The 23550-nt window shown below is 40.7% G+C and overlaps 1 protein-coding gene across 1 annotated transcript; it reads left to right on the forward strand.

Annotated features, from left to right (window-relative positions):
• Nucleotides 1-11530: 11530 nt before the first annotated feature.
• On the forward strand, nt 11531-11914 carry LOC145029584 (inositol-tetrakisphosphate 1-kinase 1-like). The gene has a single exon (XM_078978084.1). The coding sequence runs from the start codon at nt 11531-11533 to the stop codon at nt 11912-11914; it is 384 nt and encodes a 127-aa protein (XP_078834210.1).
• Nucleotides 11915-23550: the final 11636 nt, after the last annotated feature.

The raw sequence follows: 23550 nt of genomic DNA on the forward strand, positions 1-23550 counted from the left end.
TTGTATTACAGGAAGTGGCGCAAGGGCGTAAGATGGATGAACCATCAAGTTGTTTTGTTTACAAGTCTGTATATGTATATATTTGTTGAATGACTTGTAATGTTATTATTTATGCTTAATGGTCTGTATCGGAACATGACACCCCGAGTTTTGATTATATAATGAAAATACATTTCTTTTATGAAATGCTTTGGTAAAAATTGTTTTATCATGTTTTGTTTTTGGGAACAAATTCCGCAACTCTTTTAAATCAAAAGGATTTACTCTGAAATTATTTTAAAAAGCATAAATGAAATCGGTCTTTTATGGCCGTGATTTTGGGGATGTCACAGCTTAGTCCTTGGAAAAGATTAGGGAACCTTTCAACTCCTTTGAGGAGTTCACGGCCCTAGAACTAAATCCCTTAGAGATTACGGCTGTAATCTCTCATGGGTATGGTGTTTTTGGTGTTTTCAAGTCCCTAACTTAACTAGGAATGAATCTAGGCTAGTGTCCAAGGCTTATGAAGAGTTTAAGCACACTTTGGCGCTCTTGATTGGGGTTCACGGTCCAAGAACTTCTTGGGCCATGAACACCTTACTCTTGGTGTTCTTGGGGTGTTTTCTAGTCCTACATACATTAGGGTACAAGTCTAGGCTAGTTTCATTGCAAAAGGAAGGGACTAGGGCACTCATTTGTCCCTTAAAGAAGGGTTTACGGTCCAAGATGTTCTTGGGCCGTAAACTCTTTGATCTTGTGGTTTTGATACGCTTTCTAGGTTATTAGACACATATCAAGCCCTATAATACACTTAGATAGAAGTACTCACGATTTGGGACGAAAGGCCGAAGATCCGTGAGAGAGAATTTGGCTTTTCTCTAGTTGGAAATGGAACAAATGAATAAATATGGCTAAGGACCATATATATACCCCTAGGGTTTTGGACCGCAAACTCTATGTTTGGGTTGTATAATTCCATTTTCTTGGAGTATGAAATGTCATTGTTGCACAATAACCCTAATAGCATCCCCTCTCCTGGCATCTCCTAAAGTGTAAATCATAAAATGTTCAAACTTATCCCAAATCATCTTAAAGTTAACAGTAACTGTTCTAACTTCTATTGACTTGATATGTAGTACATAATGGAAATTTCGGGTTGTCACATCATCCCTCCGTTAGAAGGAATTTCGTCCCGAAATTAAAATTTAAGCAAATAAGTAGTTACAAATAACTAAGCAAAAAGATGAGGATATTTCAGTTTCATCTGATCCTCTCGTTCCCAAGTGAATTCAGGTCCTCGTTTGGCGTTCCAACGAACCTTCACTATCGGGATACGGCTCTGCTTTGTTTGCTTGACCTCTCGGTCCATGATCTATATTGGTTCTTCAACGAAGTTGAGGCTCTCGTTGATCTCAATCTCGTCGAGTGGGATAACAAGAGTCTCGTCGGACATACACTTTTTCAAGTTAGAGACATGGAAGGTAGAATGTACATTACTGAGTTTGCGCAGTAGATTAAGTTTGTAAGCTACGGGGCCGATTCGGGCAAGAATCTCAAAAGGCCCTATGTATCTTGGATTGAGCTTCCCACACTTTCCGAAGCGTATCAAGCCCTTCCAGGATGAGACCTTCAGTAGAACTCGGTCGCCCACCTGGAATTCCAATGGTTTCCTTCACTTGTCAGCGTAGCTTTTCTATCAATCTCTAGAGGCTTTCAATCGTTCACGAATTTGAATGATCTTCTCTGTCGTTTCCCAAATGATTTCTGGACCCGTGAGAGTGCCTTCGGGAACTCGTCCCTTAGCTAACTGGGTATCACCCACCTCAGCCCAGCACAGATGGGATCTGCACTTTCGGCCATAGAGGGCTTCGAAAGGAGCTTCCTTTATGCTCGTGTGATAACTGTTGTTGTAGGAAAATTCGACAAGGGGTAAATAAGTATCCCAAGCTTTCCCAAAGTCAATCACACAGGCTCACATCATATCTATACTAATAAAAGAGTAGCTCTTTTGTTATGTGTCACCATATTAGACATTTTAATTAATATGTTGCCACTTGTCAATCTATTAGTTTTACATTCTAAATTTATTAGACCTCCTCATTAATGTGATTCTATTTTAAAATTTAAATTTTAAATTATTGTTTTCATTAATTCACAAATAAAAAATATCTAATATATTAAAAATTAATTTTATATATTTATTTGAATTAATGATAATAATTTCACATAACTAATAAAAAATATCTCTTAAATTAATAATTTATTTAAAATAACTTATTAATAATTTTTAGTTTTACTATAAAAGTTTGATTAATTTTATAACCATGGTTCCCACAGGTTATAAACTAGTCTTCTAATGTTTGGATAGTTCTCTCACTTTATTCGTCGGTCTGTGGATGGTAGGTTGTACTCATGTCCAGCCTAGTTCCTAGGGAACTTTGTAATGACTACTAGAACCTAGAAGTGAATCTACTATCTCTATCTGAGATAATGGATATGGGGACACCGTGCAGTCGTACAATCTCCCTAATTTAGGTTCTCGTAAGTTTCCCCATTTTGTCGGTTTCTTTGATGGGTAGGAAGTGTGCAGACTTGGTCAATCTGTCGACGATGACCCATATGGTATCAAGTCCACCCATTGTCTTGGGTAACTTGGTTATGAAGTCCATAGTGATCCGCTCCCACTTCCATTCTGGTATCTCCGGTTGCTGCAGAAGACTGGAGGGTTTCTGGTATTCAACCTTTACCTTCACGCAAGTAAGGCAATTACTTACGAAGGTAGCAATTTCTGCTTTCATGTTAGACCACCAGTATAACCTTTTAAGATCCAGATACATCTTATCTTAACCTGGGTGGACGGAATAACGAGTGTTGTGTGCCTCAGTCATGACCAAGTCTCTAAAGCCACCGTGTTTCGGTGTCCAGATCCGATCTATGAGGTATAAGGCTCCACCACCCTTGACTTCCAAGTTCTTATCCATCCCTCTCAAGGATTCACCTGCTACATTTTCAGGTTTCAAAGCGTCGAGTTGAGCCTCCTTAATTTGCATGGACAAGTGTGAATGGATAGTTAGAGTCAAAGATTTGACTCTACGACCAGAGTATTCCTTCCGACTTAGGGCGTCAGCTACTACGTTGGCTTTACCCGGATGATAACGAATTCCGCACTCGTAATCACTGAGTAGCTCGACCCACCGTCGTTGTCTCATATTGAGCTCCTTCAAATCAAAAATGTGTTGTAAGCTTTTGTGGTCTGTAAAGATCATGCTTTTTGTACCATACAGGTAGTGTCTCCAGATCTTCAGAGCAAACACAACTGCTCCTAGTTCAAGATCGTAGGTAGTGTAGTTAACCTCATGTATCTCCAGCTATCTTGAGGGATAGGCGATGACTTTACCTCGTTGCATCAGAACACATCCGAGTCCTTGATTTGATGCATCACAATAGACAACGAAGTCTTTTATCCCTTCGGGGAGGGATAGTATTGGTGCGGTGCACAAGGCTCGCTTGAGCGTTTGGAATGCTCTCTCCTATCTATCTTCCCAGTCAAAGGCCACACCTTTCTGGGTTAGTGTTTTAAGATGCGATAGTAACCAGCGAGACCTAGAAATTGACAAATTTCTGTAGGTGTCTTTGGTGCTGACCAGTTCTCAATGGCCTTGATTTTGGAAGGGTCCACGTGTATTCCTTCTTCGCTAACAACGTGGCCCAAGAATTCGACTCGTCGGATCCAAAATTCGCACTTGGAGAACTTCGCATAGAGCTTCTCTGATCGCAATGTTTCTATGACTCTACAGAGATGTTGACTATGTTCCTCCTTACTTCGAGAGTAGATGAGTATGTCATCAATGAAGACGATGACGAACTGATCAACGTAAGGACGACATACCCTATTCATCAGATCCATGAATACTGCGGGTGCGTTAGTTAATCCGAACGGCATCACTACAAACTCGTAGTGTCCATAACGAGTTCGGAAGGCTGTCTTGGGAACATCTTCCTCTAGCACTCGTAGTTGGTGATATCCAGACCGTATATCTATCTTCGAGAAGTAGTTGGCTCCTTGAAGTTGATCAAATAAATCGTCAATGCGGGGCAAAGGATAACGATTTTTAATGGTAAGCTTGTTGAGTTCCCTGTAGTCGATGCACATGCGAAACGATCCATCTTTCTTCTTGAAGAACAAGACCGGTGCTCCCCATGGTGTGAAGCTTAGCCTAAAAAATCCCTTCTTGAGAAGTTCGTTAAGTTGACTGGAAAGTTCTTGCATCTCTGCTGGTGCCAGATGATAAGGTGATTTGGCTACTGGAGTAGCCCCTGGTACTAATTCGATTCTAAAGTCGACTTGGCGTTGTGGCGGTAATCCTGGGAGTTCTTCTGGAAATACGTCGGGAAAGTCGCATACTTCTGGGATGTTCTAAATGTCTTTCATTTCTTGACTCGTATCAACGACGTGTGCGAGGAATGCATGAAATTCCTTTCGTAAGAATTTCTGGGCTTGGATGCACAAAATGATGCGAAGGTTCGTACTTGGTTTGTCGCCGTAGATAATTAAGGTTTCGTTGTTAGGAAGGTTAAGATGAACTGCTTTCTCAAAGAACGTGATGTCGGCATGAAGAAGACTCAACCAATCCATGCTGATGATAACGTCGAAACATTTAATTGGGACCGACATGAGGTCTATCTTGAAAGTATGGCCATCTAAAGTTAGAGTACAACCTACGTATATGCAGTTAGTACTTTCCGTTTCCACGTTTTCCATCTCTACAATGAATGATTTATCTAAGGCATTGGGTTTTTGTTTAAGTAGGTGTGTAAATTTATGGCTTACAAAACTCTTCTCCGCTCCACTGTCGAAAAGTATGCAAGCATATGAGTTATCGAGGAGAAACGTACCAGTAACTCTCATAGGATCAGCTACTGCTTCCTCGTGGTCCATGGCCATAACTCTTCCTACTCTGCCAGCCATCCACGCCTTAGGGCAGTTCCTCTTGTAGTGGCCCACCTCGCCACAACTGTAGCAAGCTTGGCCCACACCAGCGTTAGAAACTTGGGCGGTCGGTCCTGCTGGAGTCTTGCATAAACGACCTATATGCCACTTCCTGTTGCAGTTAGAGCACTGCATCTCCTTGCAAGGTCCATGGTGATGGAAGTTGCATTTTTTGCACTTCGGAAGAGTTCCAACATAAGTTTTTGTTGGTAATGGGTTCGTAGGGACAACGGGAGTTACCGTGGCAGCATTGATTGCCACAAGTTGTTGTCTCTTGGAGGATTCTTGCGAAGCCCCTCTTTTCCTCTTGTTCCACCCCTTCTTGTTGTTGTTGTCCTTTTGTGGCTGGGGTGTAGGGATTGTTGGGTTCTGGTGTTTCCCGTGGTCTGTGAGAGATTGTGCCAGCTCCTTGGCACTGTCGAAAGTAGCAGGCCTGGATGCTAACACATTCGACAGGATCCGGGGTGACAGTCCCCAGATGTCAGGGTATAGGATTTCCAGATCACAGAACCTATTTATGTAGGTTGATATGTCAGATCCAACCATTTGTAGACCCCAGAGTTCCTGTTTGAGTTTTTGTATTTCCCCTCGAGGACAGTACTCTCTCATCAGCATGGCTTTCAAGTTTTCCCAACTGATGAAATTTGCCACCACTATAGTCAGAGACTTAACATGGCCATTCCACTATGTTAGTGCTCTGTCAGAGAAGGTACAAGTAGCAAACTTGACCTTGTTGCCCTCCGCGCAGGCACAGATTTCAAAGACCGCTTCCGTCTTTTCAATCCATTGCCTTAAGACCATAACCCCACCAGTTCCATTGAAGTTTTGGGGTTTGGTATTCGTGAAGTCCTTGTAGGTGCATTCCCGAGGATGCCCATGGCTCTTGCCGTGGTTGGAGGGATGTGCACCTGTTCCCAACCCACTAGGGGCAGGAATATTGATGGCTGACACAGCGGTTGCTACGGCTGCTGTGAATGCTACCTGGAACATAGTGGCATCGAAAGGAGGAGGTGGTTGAGGAAGTTGAGGTGGTGGAGGAGGTGGTGGTATCGGTGTTTCGTTATTTGGGTTACGCCTTGGATTTCTGCATGGTGGCATCTTTTAGCTATATGTTTAAAAAGATAACAACATTGATAAGAATAATTGAATAATGAGAGTGACTCATGGACTAACCCTCCATAGTCCAACAGCACAATGAGTAGTATGTTTGAATGAAGCTGATAGCATTTGGATAATAACTTCCATATGATTAGATATCTGTCAATAATACTGGAATTACAGATGTAATAAGTTTGGGGAAAATGGCCTAGAAGTAGGCCTTACATCAACCAAGATGAGAAAGTTTTGACAGAACTATGACTAGGTCAAGACCTAACGGGTCTAAGATTTACAAAGATAGGAAATTAGACCAAAGTTTTTACATAAACTAGGTTATATCCAAAAGATGAGTCGATGAGATTCTATCAGCGACGAGAACTGTTAGCATGAGTTCTTGATCCCGACAGTAGGCGTTCTATGTCCCTCATACGCTTGTCAGCTCTTGCTTGCTGATCTCGAAGTTCCCTGACCTCAGCTTGGGTTTCAGCAAGTTCTCTCTGCAGAGCTGCATTGCGGACCAGAGTCCTTTCATGAGCAGACTCTAGTTGGCGAATGCGGACTGTGTTAACGCCAGAGTTGGCGTCAATCTCCAAGACTCGATTGATAGTTGATTGACCCAGTATCGTGTTCCGAGAAATCCTACGAACCATGATGGGTAGGACCCTGTCAGCAGAACCTCCCTCAGTGAGGTTGTAGAAGCTTCTGTATCCGTTGTAGGGGATAGGTTGATCCTATTCCTGACTCCATCTATTCAAGTTTGTGGCCCACATAGGTGTGGGTCCTTGAAATGTGGGACAGGGGTTCAGGATTGGGTTTTGATCAGCTGGAGGTAGGTTGTTGACTTCAAGCTCCGAGTTAGAACTATCAAAGAAGCCTTCGGCTTGGTGATCATCTTCTGGTTCTTCCTCTAGCCATCCAGCGTTCCCTTGGTTTGGGAAGTACGGGTTGCCGTGGTGAAATCCCGCCATGATATCTACGCGAGAAAAGGGATATAAGAAATAACTAACTAGACGAACTAACTAAGATAATTACAGTAAGACCAAATACCCCTATGGTATTTCTTTATGGTTGTGTTGGTAAGTTTTAAGACTTGTTGCCACATCACAACCATTCTTGGGCATATGCTAATCACTCCTTGGACCAGCATAGTTGATCAGGCTATGCCACTCCCAAGACTGACCATATATCCATAGGCTCACTTGTGATATTCAACAATCGTAATACTTTTGTTCTTGTCATTGTGACACCAATTTTAGTATGAATGCAGGCACGTATACTTAATTAAATATTTTATTATTTAAAAGTATAAACTCTTAGTCAGAGTGTTTTAATCCCAATGTATTTATAGTTAGTATATCTTTTATGGGTTCATATACTATATTCACTATAAACAATTCTCTGATACCAATCTGTCACACCCCAAAAACCAAGAACAACGGAAACATTTAGGGGTGGAGGACGTCATGTACAGTATCACAACAATGAAAAGTAGTAAAGAAGCAACAACATCATCCATTGCATTAAAAGTAAATATTTAATACATATGTGTTCTTTAATAGTAATAAGACACCAAAATATGAAATCAAAATAAAAGATGAGTCTTGTTTGTGCTCCATCTTCTCAAACCTGGACATCATACCTGTCTACTGGTGACCTGAGAATACAAGTTATTTTGAAAGCGAGTATCAGCATAAAGCTGGTGAATTCATAAGTATTTAAGTGTCATTGTCTTGTTTTGCAGAGCTATTATGAATGCCATGTAAATCTTTGAATGAAACAATTGATATAAGTATGAAAACCATAGAAAATCCCATATTTCCTATTAGTATAAGAGTAGTCTTCTACCAAGACCCGAATGTTTTGAAAGTAGTATTCTACCAAGACCTGTATGTTTGAAAGTAGTCTTCTACCAAGACTTGTATGTTTGAAAGCAGTCTTCTACCAAGACCTGTATGTTTGAAAGTAGCCTTCTACCAAGACCTGTATGATTTGCTATAAAAATGATAGTTTTCCCTCTTTTCGACTATTACTAATAGTACCTAGTCTACCTCATCGTTTATGTGAATGTATCACAAAATAAAGTAATAGGAAAAATATATCCATGTAAGTGTTATCCTTTTGTATTAGGATCAACTCGACATCGCGACTGCCGAAATGTATAACCTTGAACATCCGTAGATTGTTCATTTTCCTCTGTAGCTGGCAACAGGTTTAAGGAATGGTTAATCCCGTAAAGGTACCCCTAATATAAGTATTAACCGTAGGCATCCGTAGATGTTCATTACCTCTGTTGCTAACAGGTGGGTTCCAGAATGGTTAGTCCCGTCTAGTTATCCTTTTATACCAGGATAGGCAGAACGATTTACAAATATGTACTAGTAACTCATCATATTGAATCTAGGTACAAGTATCCATGTAAGTGTATACAGATAAATGTATATATGTAAATGTATTCATGTAAGCATATCGATGTAGACGTATTCATGTAACATGTAATGTATAGTATAGACTCATGAATGAACTAACTCTGGTGTAATTCCTTGTAAATAGGAATAATGTTTTGTATCTCCTAATTATCCCTATAATAGGTAAATGGAAAGTAATTGATTATCCAAGCAGGTATATACACCCTTGCTACACAAGAGTGTGGGAAACTGAATGAAGGATGAAAGTTATCATATCAATACATATATATGAACATAAGTGTATAGATATAGTTTTGATCAAGAAGATGAAAATGGTTTTGTAAGACATTTAAGAGTTTTGAACAATAATTAACAATGACTTGATGTCATTTTAGTAAACATTTCAAAAGTAATACATTTGATAACAAAGTATTTTTAAGATAGAAAACCATTTCATACATCACATTTTGAAGCATGTGAAATCAGTTGGATGAAAACATAGTTATAAATCACATGTGATTGATTCTATAGCATGCTGTTTTCTACTTGTATCCCCCCCCCCATTAAAGCATTTAAAATCATTTAAAACATTGATTAAGGGGTATGACCTCACCTGTAGATGGTGGTTTGAATGAACTGAACGGTGTAGGATTGCTAAGTGTCAAGTGAAAACTTGTACACACCCAAAGATCCTAGTAAACATAGAATCACACATATATGCACCCAATTAGTCTTAAACTACTAATTGAAAATTTTAAGACATCCTAGAACATGATAAACACCTTATATAAGTGTTATAAGCCCTAAGGAGTGCATCTAAGTTGTTGTAGGACAAGGCTAGTGGGTTTAGGGTTCCAAAGGACCCCATTCTTGAGTTTACTCTCCAACACCATAACAACAATGAGTTTACAGTCGTAAACCCTTGAGTTTAAGGCTTTAAGCTCCTAAGACTTAGTTTATTTGGTGTTTTGAAGTCTTACATGTCCCTTAGAAGTATTGCTACTTGATGGCTTAGTCCTTGGAAGAGATTAGGGAACCTTTCAACTCCTTTGAGGAGTTCACGGCCCTAGAACTAAATCCCTTAGAGATTACGGCTGTAATCTCTCATGGGTATGGTGTTTTTGGTGTTTTCAAGTCCCTAACTTAACTAGGAATGAATCTAGGCTAGTGTCCAAGGCTTATGAAGAGTTTAAGCACACTTTGGCGCTCTTGATTGGGGTTCACGGTCCAAGAACTTCTTGGGCCGTGAACACCTTACTCTTGGTGTTCTCAGGGTGTTTTCTAGTCCTACATACATTAGGGTACAAGTCTAGGCTAGTTTCATTGCAAAAGGAAGGGACTAGGGCACTCATTTGTCCCTTAAAGAAGGGTTTACGACCCAAGATGTTCTTCGGGCGTAAACTCTTTGATCTTGTGGTTTTTATACGATTTCTAGGTTATTAGACACATATCAAGCCCTATAATACACTTAGATAGAAGTACTCATGATTTGGGATAAAAGGCCGAAGATCCGTGAGAGAGAATTTGGCTTTTCTCTAGTTGGAAATGGAACAAATGAATAAATATGGCTAAGGACCATATATATACCCCTAGGGTTTTGGACCACAAACTCTATGTTTGGGTCGTATAATTCCAATTTCTTGGAGTATGAAATGTCATTGTTGCACAATAACCCTAATAGCATCCCCTCTCCTGGAATCTCCTAAAGTGTAAATCATAAAATGTTTAAACTTATCCCAAATCATCTGAAAGTTAACAGTAACTGTTCTAACTTCTATTGACTTGATATGTAGTACAGAATGGAAATTTTGGGTTGTCACATTGATCACGTCTCAGTGTTTTCATCATATCTGGCTCCTTAGGACTCCAATTTAGGCGATTCAAGATGTTCTGGAAACTAGACACAATTTATCTACAAGTTTTGTGTTTTGAGTTTTCTCTGATTCTGTCATTTTCGAGTTGAAAATCAACTTGGAAGGTGGGATTTGTTTGTTGGACGAAAATCAAAAGCTAAAATTAAAAATTGAATTAAAGTTGAAAGATCAAGGACTAAAGTTGTATGATGTTGAAAGTTGGTAGTTAAGGTCTGAAATTGCACAAGACTGATAGTTGAAGGTTATTTGTGTATGTTGGTTTATATATATTTAGTTATTTTTTTGGAAAAGGCAAATGATATAACGGAAGCCTCTACCCAATATTCTGTAGTAGACCTCGAGTTCGAGCTCCACAAAGCGGGCAAACCCAGCCCCCAAGGGGATTTCCAGGGATAATTCCCCCACACATGGGGCATATTTGCAAGAGGCACTACTAGAAAAAACAGCATTTTGCGACACACAAACCACGACACTCATTTATTTATGCTACACAAAAGAGAGTGACATTAAAAAAGTGTCATCTCTTCAAAAAAATTGAAGGATTTTGGTCATGCATTATTGTGTGCCCTTAAATTAGTGTCTAATGTAAAAAAAATTAAAAACACGAAGGGCATTTTATCTAAAATGTGTGTTCTCTATGAATGTTATTTTATATTTTTTTTAAGAAACACACGTCTCTCTTTTTCTTAAAGGGAAAATGAAATCCCGAAAAATTTTAAACCCCACTTTCTTCTCCTACATTCGTTTTGATATGTTCTCTAATATCTCCTCTCCGTCGTCTCCGCCCCCTCACCGACCTCTACTACCTCCTTCCCACACCGACTCTTCAGGCATGCACGACGATGAGGTACCGACCTTATCGGCCAACACTTCATCCACCATCACCATTTGCAGCTCTATCACCCCATCCTCAAGGAAACTGACTCGCTAACCCTCACGAAAACAAAAACGAAAATGACCTATGATTAGGATTATTCGATCCGTGCAAGTCCCAAAGTAGAGGTTCTACTTCTAAAAGCAATGTCATCCTCGAAACGTCACTTTTCATCACCACTCCCTCTGTCCCCACTCAGATCCCATGCACCGCTGCCTTTAAACTGAAACCCCCTGCTGTTCTATAGGATTTTGTGAACCACGGTGGGGTTATCTTCGAAGTGTATGTCGTCGGGAAGTATGTGAAATGCATGAAACGGAAATCGTTTTCGGACATTGTAGAAGAGAAATTGGAGACTTTGCATGGTTCTTTATCATTCTCTCAGGTTTCTAACCTGACTTCACATGACAAAAACGATGATAAGTACTATAAGAGGATGGATTTTGAAGATGCAAAGATGCCACGTATGAGTCTGATAACCAATATTTCTCGTGGATTGAGGAAGGTAATGAAACTTCACCTCTTCAATTTCGAAGTCATCGGGGATACCAAAGTTGGGAACAGACACCTTGTTATTAACATCAACTACTTCCCTGGATACAAGAAGATGCCTGGTTATGAATATGTTCTTACTGATTTCTTTTTGGGATGTGTTGAACAAGAAAGAAGTTTTGGTTTTAGTTACTTCCGCTAGCAAGGGGAAGAGCTCGGGTTGATCGCATGACACACACCACAGTTGTAGTTTTATCCGGAGAGTTTTATTCAGATATTTTGATATGATATTGACTTCAGTTTTGAATTGATACATTTACTATGGCATTTTGAGACATATGATTCATGGTTTTATTATATAACATTTGATATTATGGTTTTTAGTAATATTAAAACTAAAATTTTTGGGTTGTAAATTCTGGACGTTACAAGTTGGTATCAGAGCCTTGGTTTGAGGGATTTGGGCATGCTTTCAGGTGTGTCTGAACTCAAACTGAGGAAATGGTAAAAGATTTTCAAAAGAGAAACATTTTTGAAAATAAATTTTGAAAAAGAACTTAGAAAGAAAAAGTTTTTTCTTAAAAAGAGAAAAGGGTGTGGTGCATGCGATCAGCCGAGCTCAAGTAAGTACTCCCAAATTACCCATACAAGTTTATGTTATGATTAACAGTTTCAGTTTTAGTAGACCAGCATGCTAGAATAAGACTAAGGATCTAGGAATGATGCCTTATGTGCATGATATATGTGTTTCAGCTTTATAAGAATTGCATGCTATTATAGGATAACATGTTTAGGTTATGCCTGATAGTATGAGCTTAGCATTGTATGCTAGTAGATTTTCTCGTTATAAGAATAGATTTGCTTGAGTAGTTTCTGTGTCCAAATGTTGCTTGCTTTGTGCTTTGTGGGACACCGAGTGATGGGAGTTAGCCATTAGGTGAATACGTCATGTCACATGTGATCAGGATTGAATAATCTTAGAGTGTTGAATTTGACCCTATTGCACAGCTCTCGTTTGAGTCTAACCGTTGTGGGGATGAGTCTTTTACTCGAAGGATTATCTGAGCCTCGTCACATGTGATGGTATTCAGGTGATGGTTAACTGGCATTACAAGGAGGCCTTCAGCAGTTGATGACTAGTTTAGGTTGGAGATTTCCCTAAGGTAAGCCTAGGATGAGAGTAGCGGAGATCAGTAGTGGTAGTAGTGACTTGGTGGAGTCGAGGCAGTTCTTGAGGAAAGAACGGATAGATGTGGAAGGTAGTATGGGCCCATATTACTGAAAGTAGAGCATCCGTACTTGAATCAAGGAAGGCCGAGGCAAGACCAGGAAATCTATAGTAGTAGTGATCCCTCGAGATATATCAGTATTTCTGACATTTGATATGATGTGTTTTTAGAATAGTGGTTTTACACCCAAGACCAGCAGGCGGCAGTTCAGGTGCCTGTGAGGGATCAGGATCAGGCTCGGGGGCCGAGCATTTGGATGAGCAGACGAGGGAATTTTTCTCTTCATAGATTTCTCGTATCATACTTGAGCAGACTCCTATGATCTTTGGTTCGATCAAGGAGGGTATTTTGGAGCTGATGGATGAGAGGTTGAGCACATTCCGTGCTAAGGTGGCGACCATGATGGGGTCGCTCACACTCACTTTCAAGGAGTTCAGAGCTTGTGGAGCTCCTGACTATCACGGAGTGTGAGATCCCATTGCGAGTACTAGATGGTTGACAGATTTCGCCAACGCATTCCGCACCAGCAGATGTCACGAGGGGACAAGGTCAGACTAGCATCCTATCTTCTGAAGGACAGGGCACACGATTGGTCGGAGGAGATTAAGCATGTCAACGGGGATGACGCAACACTTGATGCGATGACTTGGGGTGATTTTACTACCAGGTTCAGAGCTGAGTTTGCACCGGTTATTGAGGTGCAACAGTTAGCCAGGGAGTTTCAGGATCTTACTCAGACTACAGAAAAGTTTAGGGAGAGGGCTCTTCTCGTTCCTCAGTATGCAACTGATGAGGAAATAAAGAAGGCCCGATATTATAAGATGTTGTTGAGTGATATCCACCAGTTTGTGAGCCGGTCCAGTTGTAAAACGCTAGATGATATGATTGCGAGGGCTCATGAGAGGGAGATAGATCTGGAAATGGAGAAGAAGAGAAATCTAGAGGTTGCTTCTGGTACGGGGAGTTCGGGCAGAAGGCCCAAGGTATTGGATCATAGGTCCAGAGGACTGCAGAGCCATGGTTGGTGTGGCAAGTATGGGAGATTGCACGATGGGGCGTGCAAAGCAGGGAGTCCCGGGTTCTTCAAGTGCGGCCAGATCGGGCATATGAGCAGAGATTGTACAACAACTACTATCACCACAACATTTGAGCTAATTTGCTTCCATTGCAATCAGAGGGGACATAAAAAGTCCCAGTATTCGAGTTTGTCAGCAGTAGGGAAGGTGGTAGCACCTGCCCCTGCAACATTGAGGATTACAGACGGCCGTCAGGGCCGGAGTGAGGCGCCAGTGTCGAAGAGCAGAGCTTTTCAGATAACAGCAGAGGAGGCGCGAGCAACTCCTGATGTGGTAACGGGTATGTATCTTCCTTTCATCTCTTTATTTGTTATGAATTGTTTCTTATGGTTATGTGTTTTATATAGGGTCATTCTTAGTGAACGGCATTTCAGCTACAGTCTTATTCGATTCGGGGGCTACCCGATCATTTATTTCGCTTGCGCTTAGCAAAAGGTTTAGCAGAGCTCCGGGGGAACTGGATTGTCCACTTGAGGTTAAGATAGCTGATGACAGGATTGTCAAGGTCGCGAGAGTGCATACGGGGTGTTCACTTCGGTTATTCGATGAGCAGTTTTCGGTAGACTTGGTTCCTATTCCTCTGCGAGGGAACAAGGTTATAGTAGGTATGGATTAGTTGAGCCCCAATGGGGCAGTGATTGATTGTAAATTGCAGTTAGTGAGTGTTCACACTCCCAGTGGGGGAGAGTTAGTGATTCAGGGCGAGAGGCCACAACGCGGACTGATTCTTTGTTCAGCAGCGAGAGCGAGGCGCTACTTTCAGTGGGGTTGCGTGGGGCTCGTCGCCTATGTTTTAGATGCCCAGGAGAAGGGCAAGGTGACATTCGATGATGTACCGATAGTGCGAGACTACCCGGACGTATTCCCGGAGGATTTTCCTAGGATACCTCCAGAGAGATAGGTTGAGTTCAGGATTGATCTGGTCCCTGGTGCGGCTCCGATAGCCAAGGCACCATATCGGTTGGCTCCTCCAGAGATGTAGGAGTTGTCTACGCAAATGTAGGAGCTACTAGACAAGGGTTTTATCAGGCCGAGCAGTTCACCTTGGGGAACCCTGATCCTGTTTGTGAAGAAGAAGGATGGGTTGCACCGTATGTGCATAGACTATCGGGAGTTGAATAAGGTGACGATGAAGAATCGTTACCCACTTCCGAGGATAGACGACCTATTTGATTAGCTTCAGGGAGCATCTTGGTTCTCAAAGATTGATTTGCGCTCCGGGTATCATCAGATACTGGTCAGAGGTGAAGATGTGCAGAAGACTACTTTTAGGACCTGCTATGGTCAGTATGAGTTTGTGGTGATGCAGTTTGGGCTCACCAATGCCCCAGCCGCGTTCATGGATCTCATGAACCGTGTATACAGACCAATGTTGGATCGGTCTGTGATATTGTTTATCAACGACATCTTGGTCTATTCCAAGACTCAGGAGCAGCATGAGGAGCACCTGAGGGAGGTGCTAGAGACTTTGAGGAGGGAGAGACTTTTCGCGAAGTTCTCCAAGTGTGAGTTCTGGTTGCGCGAAGTGTAGTTCCTTGGGCACCTCGTCAACCATAAGGGTATACTAGTAGATCCGGCCAAAATAGAGGTCGTGATGCAGTAGGAGGTCCCAAGGTCTCCATCTGAGATTCGGAGCTTCATAGGTTTGGCAGGGTACTACAGGAGATTCATTTAGGATTTCTCCAAGATAGCAATTCCACTCACGCGACTGACTAGGAAGTCGGTAGTGTTTTGCTAGGGGCCTGAGCAGCAGGTAACATTTGAGACCCTTAGACAGAGATTGTGTGAGGCACCGATTATTACCCTGCTATAGGGAATGGATGAATTTGTAGTTTACTGTGATGCTTCAATCACATGGATGAGAGCAGTGTTAATGTAGCGAGGGCATGTGATAGCTTATGCCTCTAGACAGTTGAAGCCTCACGGGGCTAACTATCCGACGCACGATTTAGAGCTGGGGGCAGTGGTGTTTGCCCTCAAGATTTGGAGACATTACCTCTATAGGGTCCGTTATACCATTTACACAGATCACAAAAGTTTGAGGTACCTAATGGATAAACCGAATTTGAACATGAGACAGCGCAGATGGTTAGACATGGTAAAGGATTATGATTGTGAGATCCTTTATCATCCAGGTAAGGCCAATGTAGTGGCCGACGCCCTGAGCCGCAAGGCGGTCGCAGGCCCGATCAGAGATATTTGTTTGAGGATGACAGTGATTACTCCATTGTCGGAGCAGATTAGAGAAGCACAGGTTGAGGGCCTAAAGGAGGAGAGGCGGAAGTGTGAGAGGATTGTAGGCCGAGTAGCTTCCTTTGACTATGATAGTCAAGGATTGTTGACCCTTCATGGGAGAGTATGGGTACCGTACTGGGGCAGAGTACGACAAGTGTTGATGGACGAGGCTCATAAGTCTCGTTTCTCCATCCACCCAGGGCCAACAAAGATGTATAGAGATCTTCAACCCGATTATTAGTGGCCACGCATGAAGCAGGACGTAGCTTGGTACATGGAAAGATGCCTGACCTGCAGGAAGGTCAAGGCGGAGCACCAGAAACCTCACGACAAGATGCAACAATTAGACATTTCTGTGTGGAAATGGGAGGATATCACTATGGATTTCATCACTAAGCTTCCCAGGACCGCACGTGGAGTTGATTCGATTTGGGTCATGGTGGATCAGCTAACCAAGAGTGCGTATTTCATACCGATCCAGGAGAGTATATTGGTTGAGAAGCTAGCCGATATTTATGTGCGCGAGATAGTAGCATGGCATGGAGTGCCTGTATTAGTAGTATTAGATCAAGATGCTCAGATCACTTCTAGGTTTTGGAAGCGGTTTCATGACGAGATGGGGACTCGTCTTCATTTTAGTATCGCTTTCCACCTCCAGATGGACGGGAAGAGCGAGAGGATGATTCAAACTCTCGAGGACATGCTTCGGTCATGTTTCCTAGATTTCGGTGGCTGTTGGGATACATATCTTCCATTAGCAGAGTTTTCATATAACAAAAGTTACCATGCTAGTATTGACTGCCCTCCTTTTGAGATGCTCTACAGGAGGAAGTATAGTACCCCGATTTGTTGGGGAAAGGTCGTTCAGTGAGTCATCGGGAGCACTGAGGTGGTGCTCAAGACCACATAGTTGATGCAGTAGGTCCGTAGCAGACTGCAGACTACGCAGAGTCGGCAAAAGAGTTACACCAATAGGACGCGTTCAGACTTGGAATTTCAGGTGGGCGACATGGTTCTCCTGAAGGTATCGCCCTGGAAGGGTGTTATCAGGTTCCGGAAGCGGGGAAAGCTAGGCCCCAGGTTTATTGGTCCCTTTAGGGTTTTAGCCCGGGTGGGTTGGGTTGCTTACCGATTGGATCTCCCAACAGAGCTTAACCAGATCCACAACACTTTCCATGTCTCTCAGTTGAGGAAGTGTTTAGTGGACGAGTCAGCAATTGTACCCTTGGAGGATATTCGGGTTGATAACAGCCTGAATTATATCGAGAGACTAGTTGCAATCTTAGATCAAAAAACGAAGACCTTGAGGAATAATGTGGTTCAGTTAGTGAAGATGCAGTGACAGCATCGAAAGGGTTCAGAGTGGACGTGGGAGACTGATGAGGAGATGAGGGAACATTATCCAGAGTTATTTTCAGATTCAACAGCAGCAGACTTCGAGGACGAAGTCTAAGATAAGTGGGGGAGAGTTGTAACGCCCTATTTCTAGAATGAGATTTAAATAAAAGTAATTTTCATTTCTTGAGGGGTACTCGATTAGCCAGTAGCCCGACTCGTCGAGTAGGGACGAGATTTGCACGCAGCTTAAGTTGGCTACTCGATGAGTCCATATTCTGGGACTCGACGAGTTTGCCTGTCTGGATGAAACCCTAATTTCAAAGGTTTTCACCCTATTTAAACCTCATTATCGCCCCAAGCCAGCCCCCCCCCCCCTCACTCCCCAGAGACCTATTCCCGAAACCCTAACCTCCTTGAAGTGTGTGTGAGTAATTTTGCCTTGTGAAGGAACTTTTGGTGCATTCTGGAGCAAGAAGAAGAAGGAGAAGGTTGAAGAGCTCAAGAAAGAAGAAGTAGATCCATAATACACTCCTCTTTGGTCATCCCTTCTGGTAATAAAGTTTCCATCTTGCTTATTGTGCTAATAGATCTAGTTTGTCCCCAAATTATTGGTTTTAAGCTCAAAAACCCCAAATCCTTTGTGATAAAGCCTTATGACCGAGTCATATCTCAGATCTAGCCTCTCTTGAGCTCTAAAAGCTCAAGGAGATCACCTTTTTGGCAGCCATGGCTTTGTATTGGCTTATTAACTCCATAATAGTAAAGTTTGAGTGTTATTGCTTCATTCATATTGGTTACACATAAAGTTAGCAACTTTATGTGTTCAGATAGTCCCAGGAGCTTAGATCTACGGGTTGGATGCACTGAAGTGTATTAGAATTGATTGTATGGAATTTGCATGCTTGGGACTCAGCGAGTTGTTCTTTAGACTTGACGAGTCGAGTTGCGAGTCCCCGGTTTTTCCCCGATTTGAGTTTAGGGTGAATCAGTGAGTGGGAATGGACTCGGTGAGTTAGAGTTCAGATCTAGTGATGGAGGGACTCAGCGAGTCCGGTAAATTGAAAGTTGAATTTGACCATGGGTAAAATAGTCATTTTACCCTGAGGTCAGTTATCAGTGCCTGATCTAGTGTTTTTGGGATTTGTAGCCGGAGAATTCCGGAGCAGCAATCAGCCAGTTTCAGACTTAGCATCTCAGCAGCCAGCGTTACGAGGTGAGTCCTCTTCCAGTAAGAACGAGTCTACGACCATAATGTCGGCCCGTTTAGATAGCAATAGTATGTATGCTTAATGTCTTCGTGATTCAAGCATGTGTTGTTATGTGTAGTATGTCGGGCAAGCTGATGCAATATGTGATTATGCTAAATGTTCTTGATATGTTATATCCAGTTCATTCCGAACTTCGGTCCGATGCAGTGGGCGGGGCCTAAGTTACTCCGGACTTCGGTCCGATGCTGGGTGGGGCCCGATGCAGTGGGCGGGGCCCAAGTTATTCCAGACTTCGGTCTGATGTCGGGTTGGGCCCGATGCAGTGGGCGGGGCCCAGTAATTGTTGTATGTGTTTATTATGTTGATGTATGGTAGGTGGTAGTCTGGGAGAGCTCACTAAGCTCTGCGCTTACATTTTCAGTTTTGGTTTCAGGTACTTCCGTTAGCAAAGGGAAGAGCTCGGGTTGATGGCATGACACACACCACAGTTGCAGTTTTATCCTGAGAGTTTTATTCAGATATTTTGATATGATATTGACTTCAATTTTGAATTGATACATTTACTATGGCATTTTGATACATATGATTCATGGTTTTATTACATAACGTTTGATATTATGGTTTTTAGTAATATTAAAACAAAATTTTTTGAGTTGTTAATTTTGGACGTTACAGATAACCTATTGATTGTAATCACATTCATATTGCACATTATATCAACTGTACTCACATTCAATGTTTAATTAACAAACAAAGCTAACAAATAACCTACTGATTGTATTAGATTACACATGTGTTGATCACACATTCTCAAGTTTTAAGTTATTTATCCGTTGTTATCATGAATTGAATGTTCAATTCACAAAGGGAGCCAGAAATTAACCTAATAATCATCCCCATTGCAACAGGGAAGAGGCGAGAAGGCTGAAAAAAAGGTCAACGTTGTGTGTTTTTTTGATCGACGGGATCTTCTGTTACCGCAACAACCATCAGGTAAGGGGTTTATGTGATTTAGAGAGTAAGGGTATTCTTATTCATTTTGTTATTTTTTCAATCTTAATGATTTTAAATTGTAAAAAAATATTATTAAATAGTAAAAACTATTTAAAAATTAAATTTTGTTAAATCAGATATTTTAAAACATTAAGAAAGACCATGACATTTAAGATTTGGGTCAAACAAGTACAATATTTAAACCTTTAATAAAGTTATATACATAATTTTCTTCAATTTTATTTTCTTTCCAATAAACAAATTATTTTCCCGTTGTAAACAAAAGAAACGGAACGACAAATAAAGGGCGGAATTGAGACACAAATTTAGCCACGGAGGCTCGGGAGGAGCGGTGGGGTTGAGGCGGTGGACCAACAAACCCTGGGTATTCCAACCTGATGATTGATTGGACCTAACATGCCTGGTATTCCAGCCCGAGGCTGATTGAGCCAGACATGAGTATTTGTATTTATGTTTTGTTTTGTGTGGTGATATTTTGGGGGAAAACTCACTAAGCTTTTGAATTATAGTTTTGGGTTATGTTTCAGGTACCTCAGATGATCGTGAGAAGACGAAGGCTTGATCGTGCACCTCCTCGTGTTTTGTGTTATGATTTTGGGCTCTGATATTAAACGTGTTTTGAAAACTATGTTGTTGTTGGATTAGTGTCTAAGTCCATAACTATTTTGGTATGTACTTGACCCGATGGTGCATGGTCCTTTTGGGTTACCTTCACCAAAGCAACTTGATTGGAGAAATAAATAAAGAGAGAGAGGTTATTATGATTTATTAATATGTTATAAGAATAATATATTAAAGGAGAAATCATATTTGTTTAATTAATATTGGTCAATAACTAATTAGAAATTAATTTTGTGATCAAGTGTAATTAATTAAACTAGAGGGGCTGATTTGTAATTATGTGATAGTTACAAAATAAGGTAAGGATTATCTTAAATATAGGGTGAACGAATTTAAGGAGATAATGCCTTAGAATTCGACTAGGATAAGGGTTTCTAAGACTTATCTTATGGTTACTTGGTGGGCAAGCAACTAGATAAGGATAAGGACTAAAACCCTAATCTTTACACCTATATAAACCCCCTATGGCTCATGAATTCGTCTAAGCCTTCCCAAGATGTCCTAAGGATGAATTCCTACCTCTCTCTCCTCTCTCTTTATACCTTCTCCATTTGCTCTTGGTGTTTGTAAGCCATTAGAGGAGTGACACTTGTGACTCTAAGCATTCCAAAGTCAATTCAAGGAGGAATTGGGATTGTTATTGCTACATAACAATCAAGGTAACAACTTAAACCTAATTATATGTTAATATCGATTTCCATATGCTAGAATTAGGGTTTGTAGTCTTGGATTCAAAGCATGTACAATAGAGAAACCTATATCCAAGCATTAGGGTTTGTATGATCACATAGGATGTCTTATGACCAAAACCCATCAGTGGTATAAGAGCCTAGCTTGGTTTCAATTGTATTGATGCATTGTATATCTGAAAAAATTCGATTTTTGGTGTTCTAGAGGCTGGACTCGCCGAGTCCATAGCTGAACTCGCCGAGTCCACGGTGACTCGACGAGTCCAGGCTTGACTCGATGAGTCAACTCGTTAGATAGTGCTTATCTCCGGATTTCTTGTTGTTTTTGCATATGGATAGTTACCTTATCATGTTAGATCAATATTAATCCGATTATATGATATATTTGACTATATTTTTGATCTAATTGAAGATATTTACCAATTAATAAGATAATTGTTTCCTTATAAGATAATTGATTAATTATTTTGAGTAAATTGATAAATTGTTTTGCAAGAAATCATTAAATAAATCCAATATGGATAATTATGTGATTAAATGTTAATTTGAATTATTTATTATTTGATCCTTGTTGTTATGAAAAGTTTCATATTTTACCCTTTAGGTTTTATAGTTTAAATTTGAACCCAATAGTTTTGTTGTTTTGAAATTTAAATAGTTGAAACCCTAATGTTTTTGAAATGTTTCAAAACTTGCCCTCAAGTTTTGGAATTTAAAAGTTGATTAAATGTTAATTAGGAATGTTAAATTCTAAAACCCTAGTAATGTTTTGAAAAGTTCAAATACACCCTTATAGTTTTATTAATTAATTAAGGAGTATAATTAAAAGAGATTTAATAAATCCATAAAAGTTTAGGTTAACCATTTAATTGAATTAAAAGTGTAATTGTTAAAGTTAACCTCATAGTATTTTAAAAGTATAAAATTCACCCTATACTATATATAACATTAAAAGTCTAACATTATATATATATATATATATATATATATATATATATATATATATATATGTATGAGTAAAAGTCAGTCTTACCGTTAGTAGGCCTCATTCACGAAGCTGGTCTATAAGGGGTGTTTAAGGAAATTGCCTATAAAATGGCGATTGAATGGGTATCCACTCTTACCCACCGCACTCTTGACTAGTGGAGGGTCGTTAGCCGAACGGGTAGGATAGGACGAAACCTTCCATTATAAGTATAATGAAATACAAAGTAACTAAATGTTTTGCAAATTCCCAATCTTAGTTACTTAGGCAAAAGTGAATTGATGCAATTCCATGAAATTACACTTTGTGCCCTTGCGAAGATGTTAGTGGAGCGTGTGTGGTTTACCGGCACACTAAATGGTTCTAAGCAAAGGTAGCAAAGGGTGACTCAATGTTTTTCATAGTTCGGTGGAGCGTGTGTGGTTTACCGGCACATCGAATAGGTGACTGTAAAATGTGAGGGCACCATGTAACTTTGCATGGTTATTCACACCCGCTTTGTGATCCTCGGCATCCTAGTCACAAACAAGAGGGGCATATCGAGATTTAAACATGCCATTGAAATGTTCAATGAATCTCAAAGGATCTAGGAGTTTTTATAGATTTAAAACTTCAATTTCTTTTTCGTTTTTCATGGTGGAAATTAGTGAATCGTCATTCACTTACCTTCAAATATTCTGCAACTAGATTACGGCATCCCTTTTCTAGGTTGTAGCGTATTGTGTTGGGTCCTAGCCATAGTATCTCATTTGGGTGATTTACTAAGGACTCAATCAATCAACTAACTTGAATTTGTTTTCTCCTGTTTTGTAGATGTCAAAGTTCGACAACTATGGTCTTCTCAAATCCCGTGGAACAAGCATTCCACATGAAGATGATATTCCACGATTCGATCGAGGAACAAGAAATCATGCTTCACTTCCTCCTCCTCCTCCAATTATTCTCCCTAACCCGCAAGATTGTAAAATTGAAAGGTTCAATATCACTTAAGCCCTTTTGGCAAGTAAACATAAAGAAGGAAAGTCGGTGTGTGCACACGTCTTAGGGATGAAGTCACACATTGATAGGTTGAGAATGATGGGATCCATTGTCGGTGAAGAGATGGCTGTTGATTGGGTTCTTCAGTCACTTCCTAACTCGTATAGTGAGTTCGTAAGAGAGTACTATATGATGAACCACGACGTGACCCTTATTGATCTCACCTATATGCTTATTGCTGCTGAATCAGCAATGGTTTGGCGCAATAGAAAAGTAAAGTTGATTGGTGAATCTGCCTTCAAGACCTCTATGGATATAGACAATGGCAATGAAAGACATGCAATGATCGAAAAGTTTGATCATAAGAGAAAGGCGATGTCTGAAGTAGTTCCATGTGTTGTTCCAAAAGAGTCAATTTGCTTTTATTGCCAAGAGAAGGGGCATTGGAGACGAAGTTGCCCTATT

The sequence above is a fragment of the Lactuca saligna genome, chromosome 2 (genome assembly GCF_052625555.1).
Source record: "Lactuca saligna cultivar CGN05327 chromosome 2, ASM5262555v1, whole genome shotgun sequence".
Taxonomy (NCBI): Eukaryota; Viridiplantae; Streptophyta; class Magnoliopsida; order Asterales; family Asteraceae; genus Lactuca; species Lactuca saligna.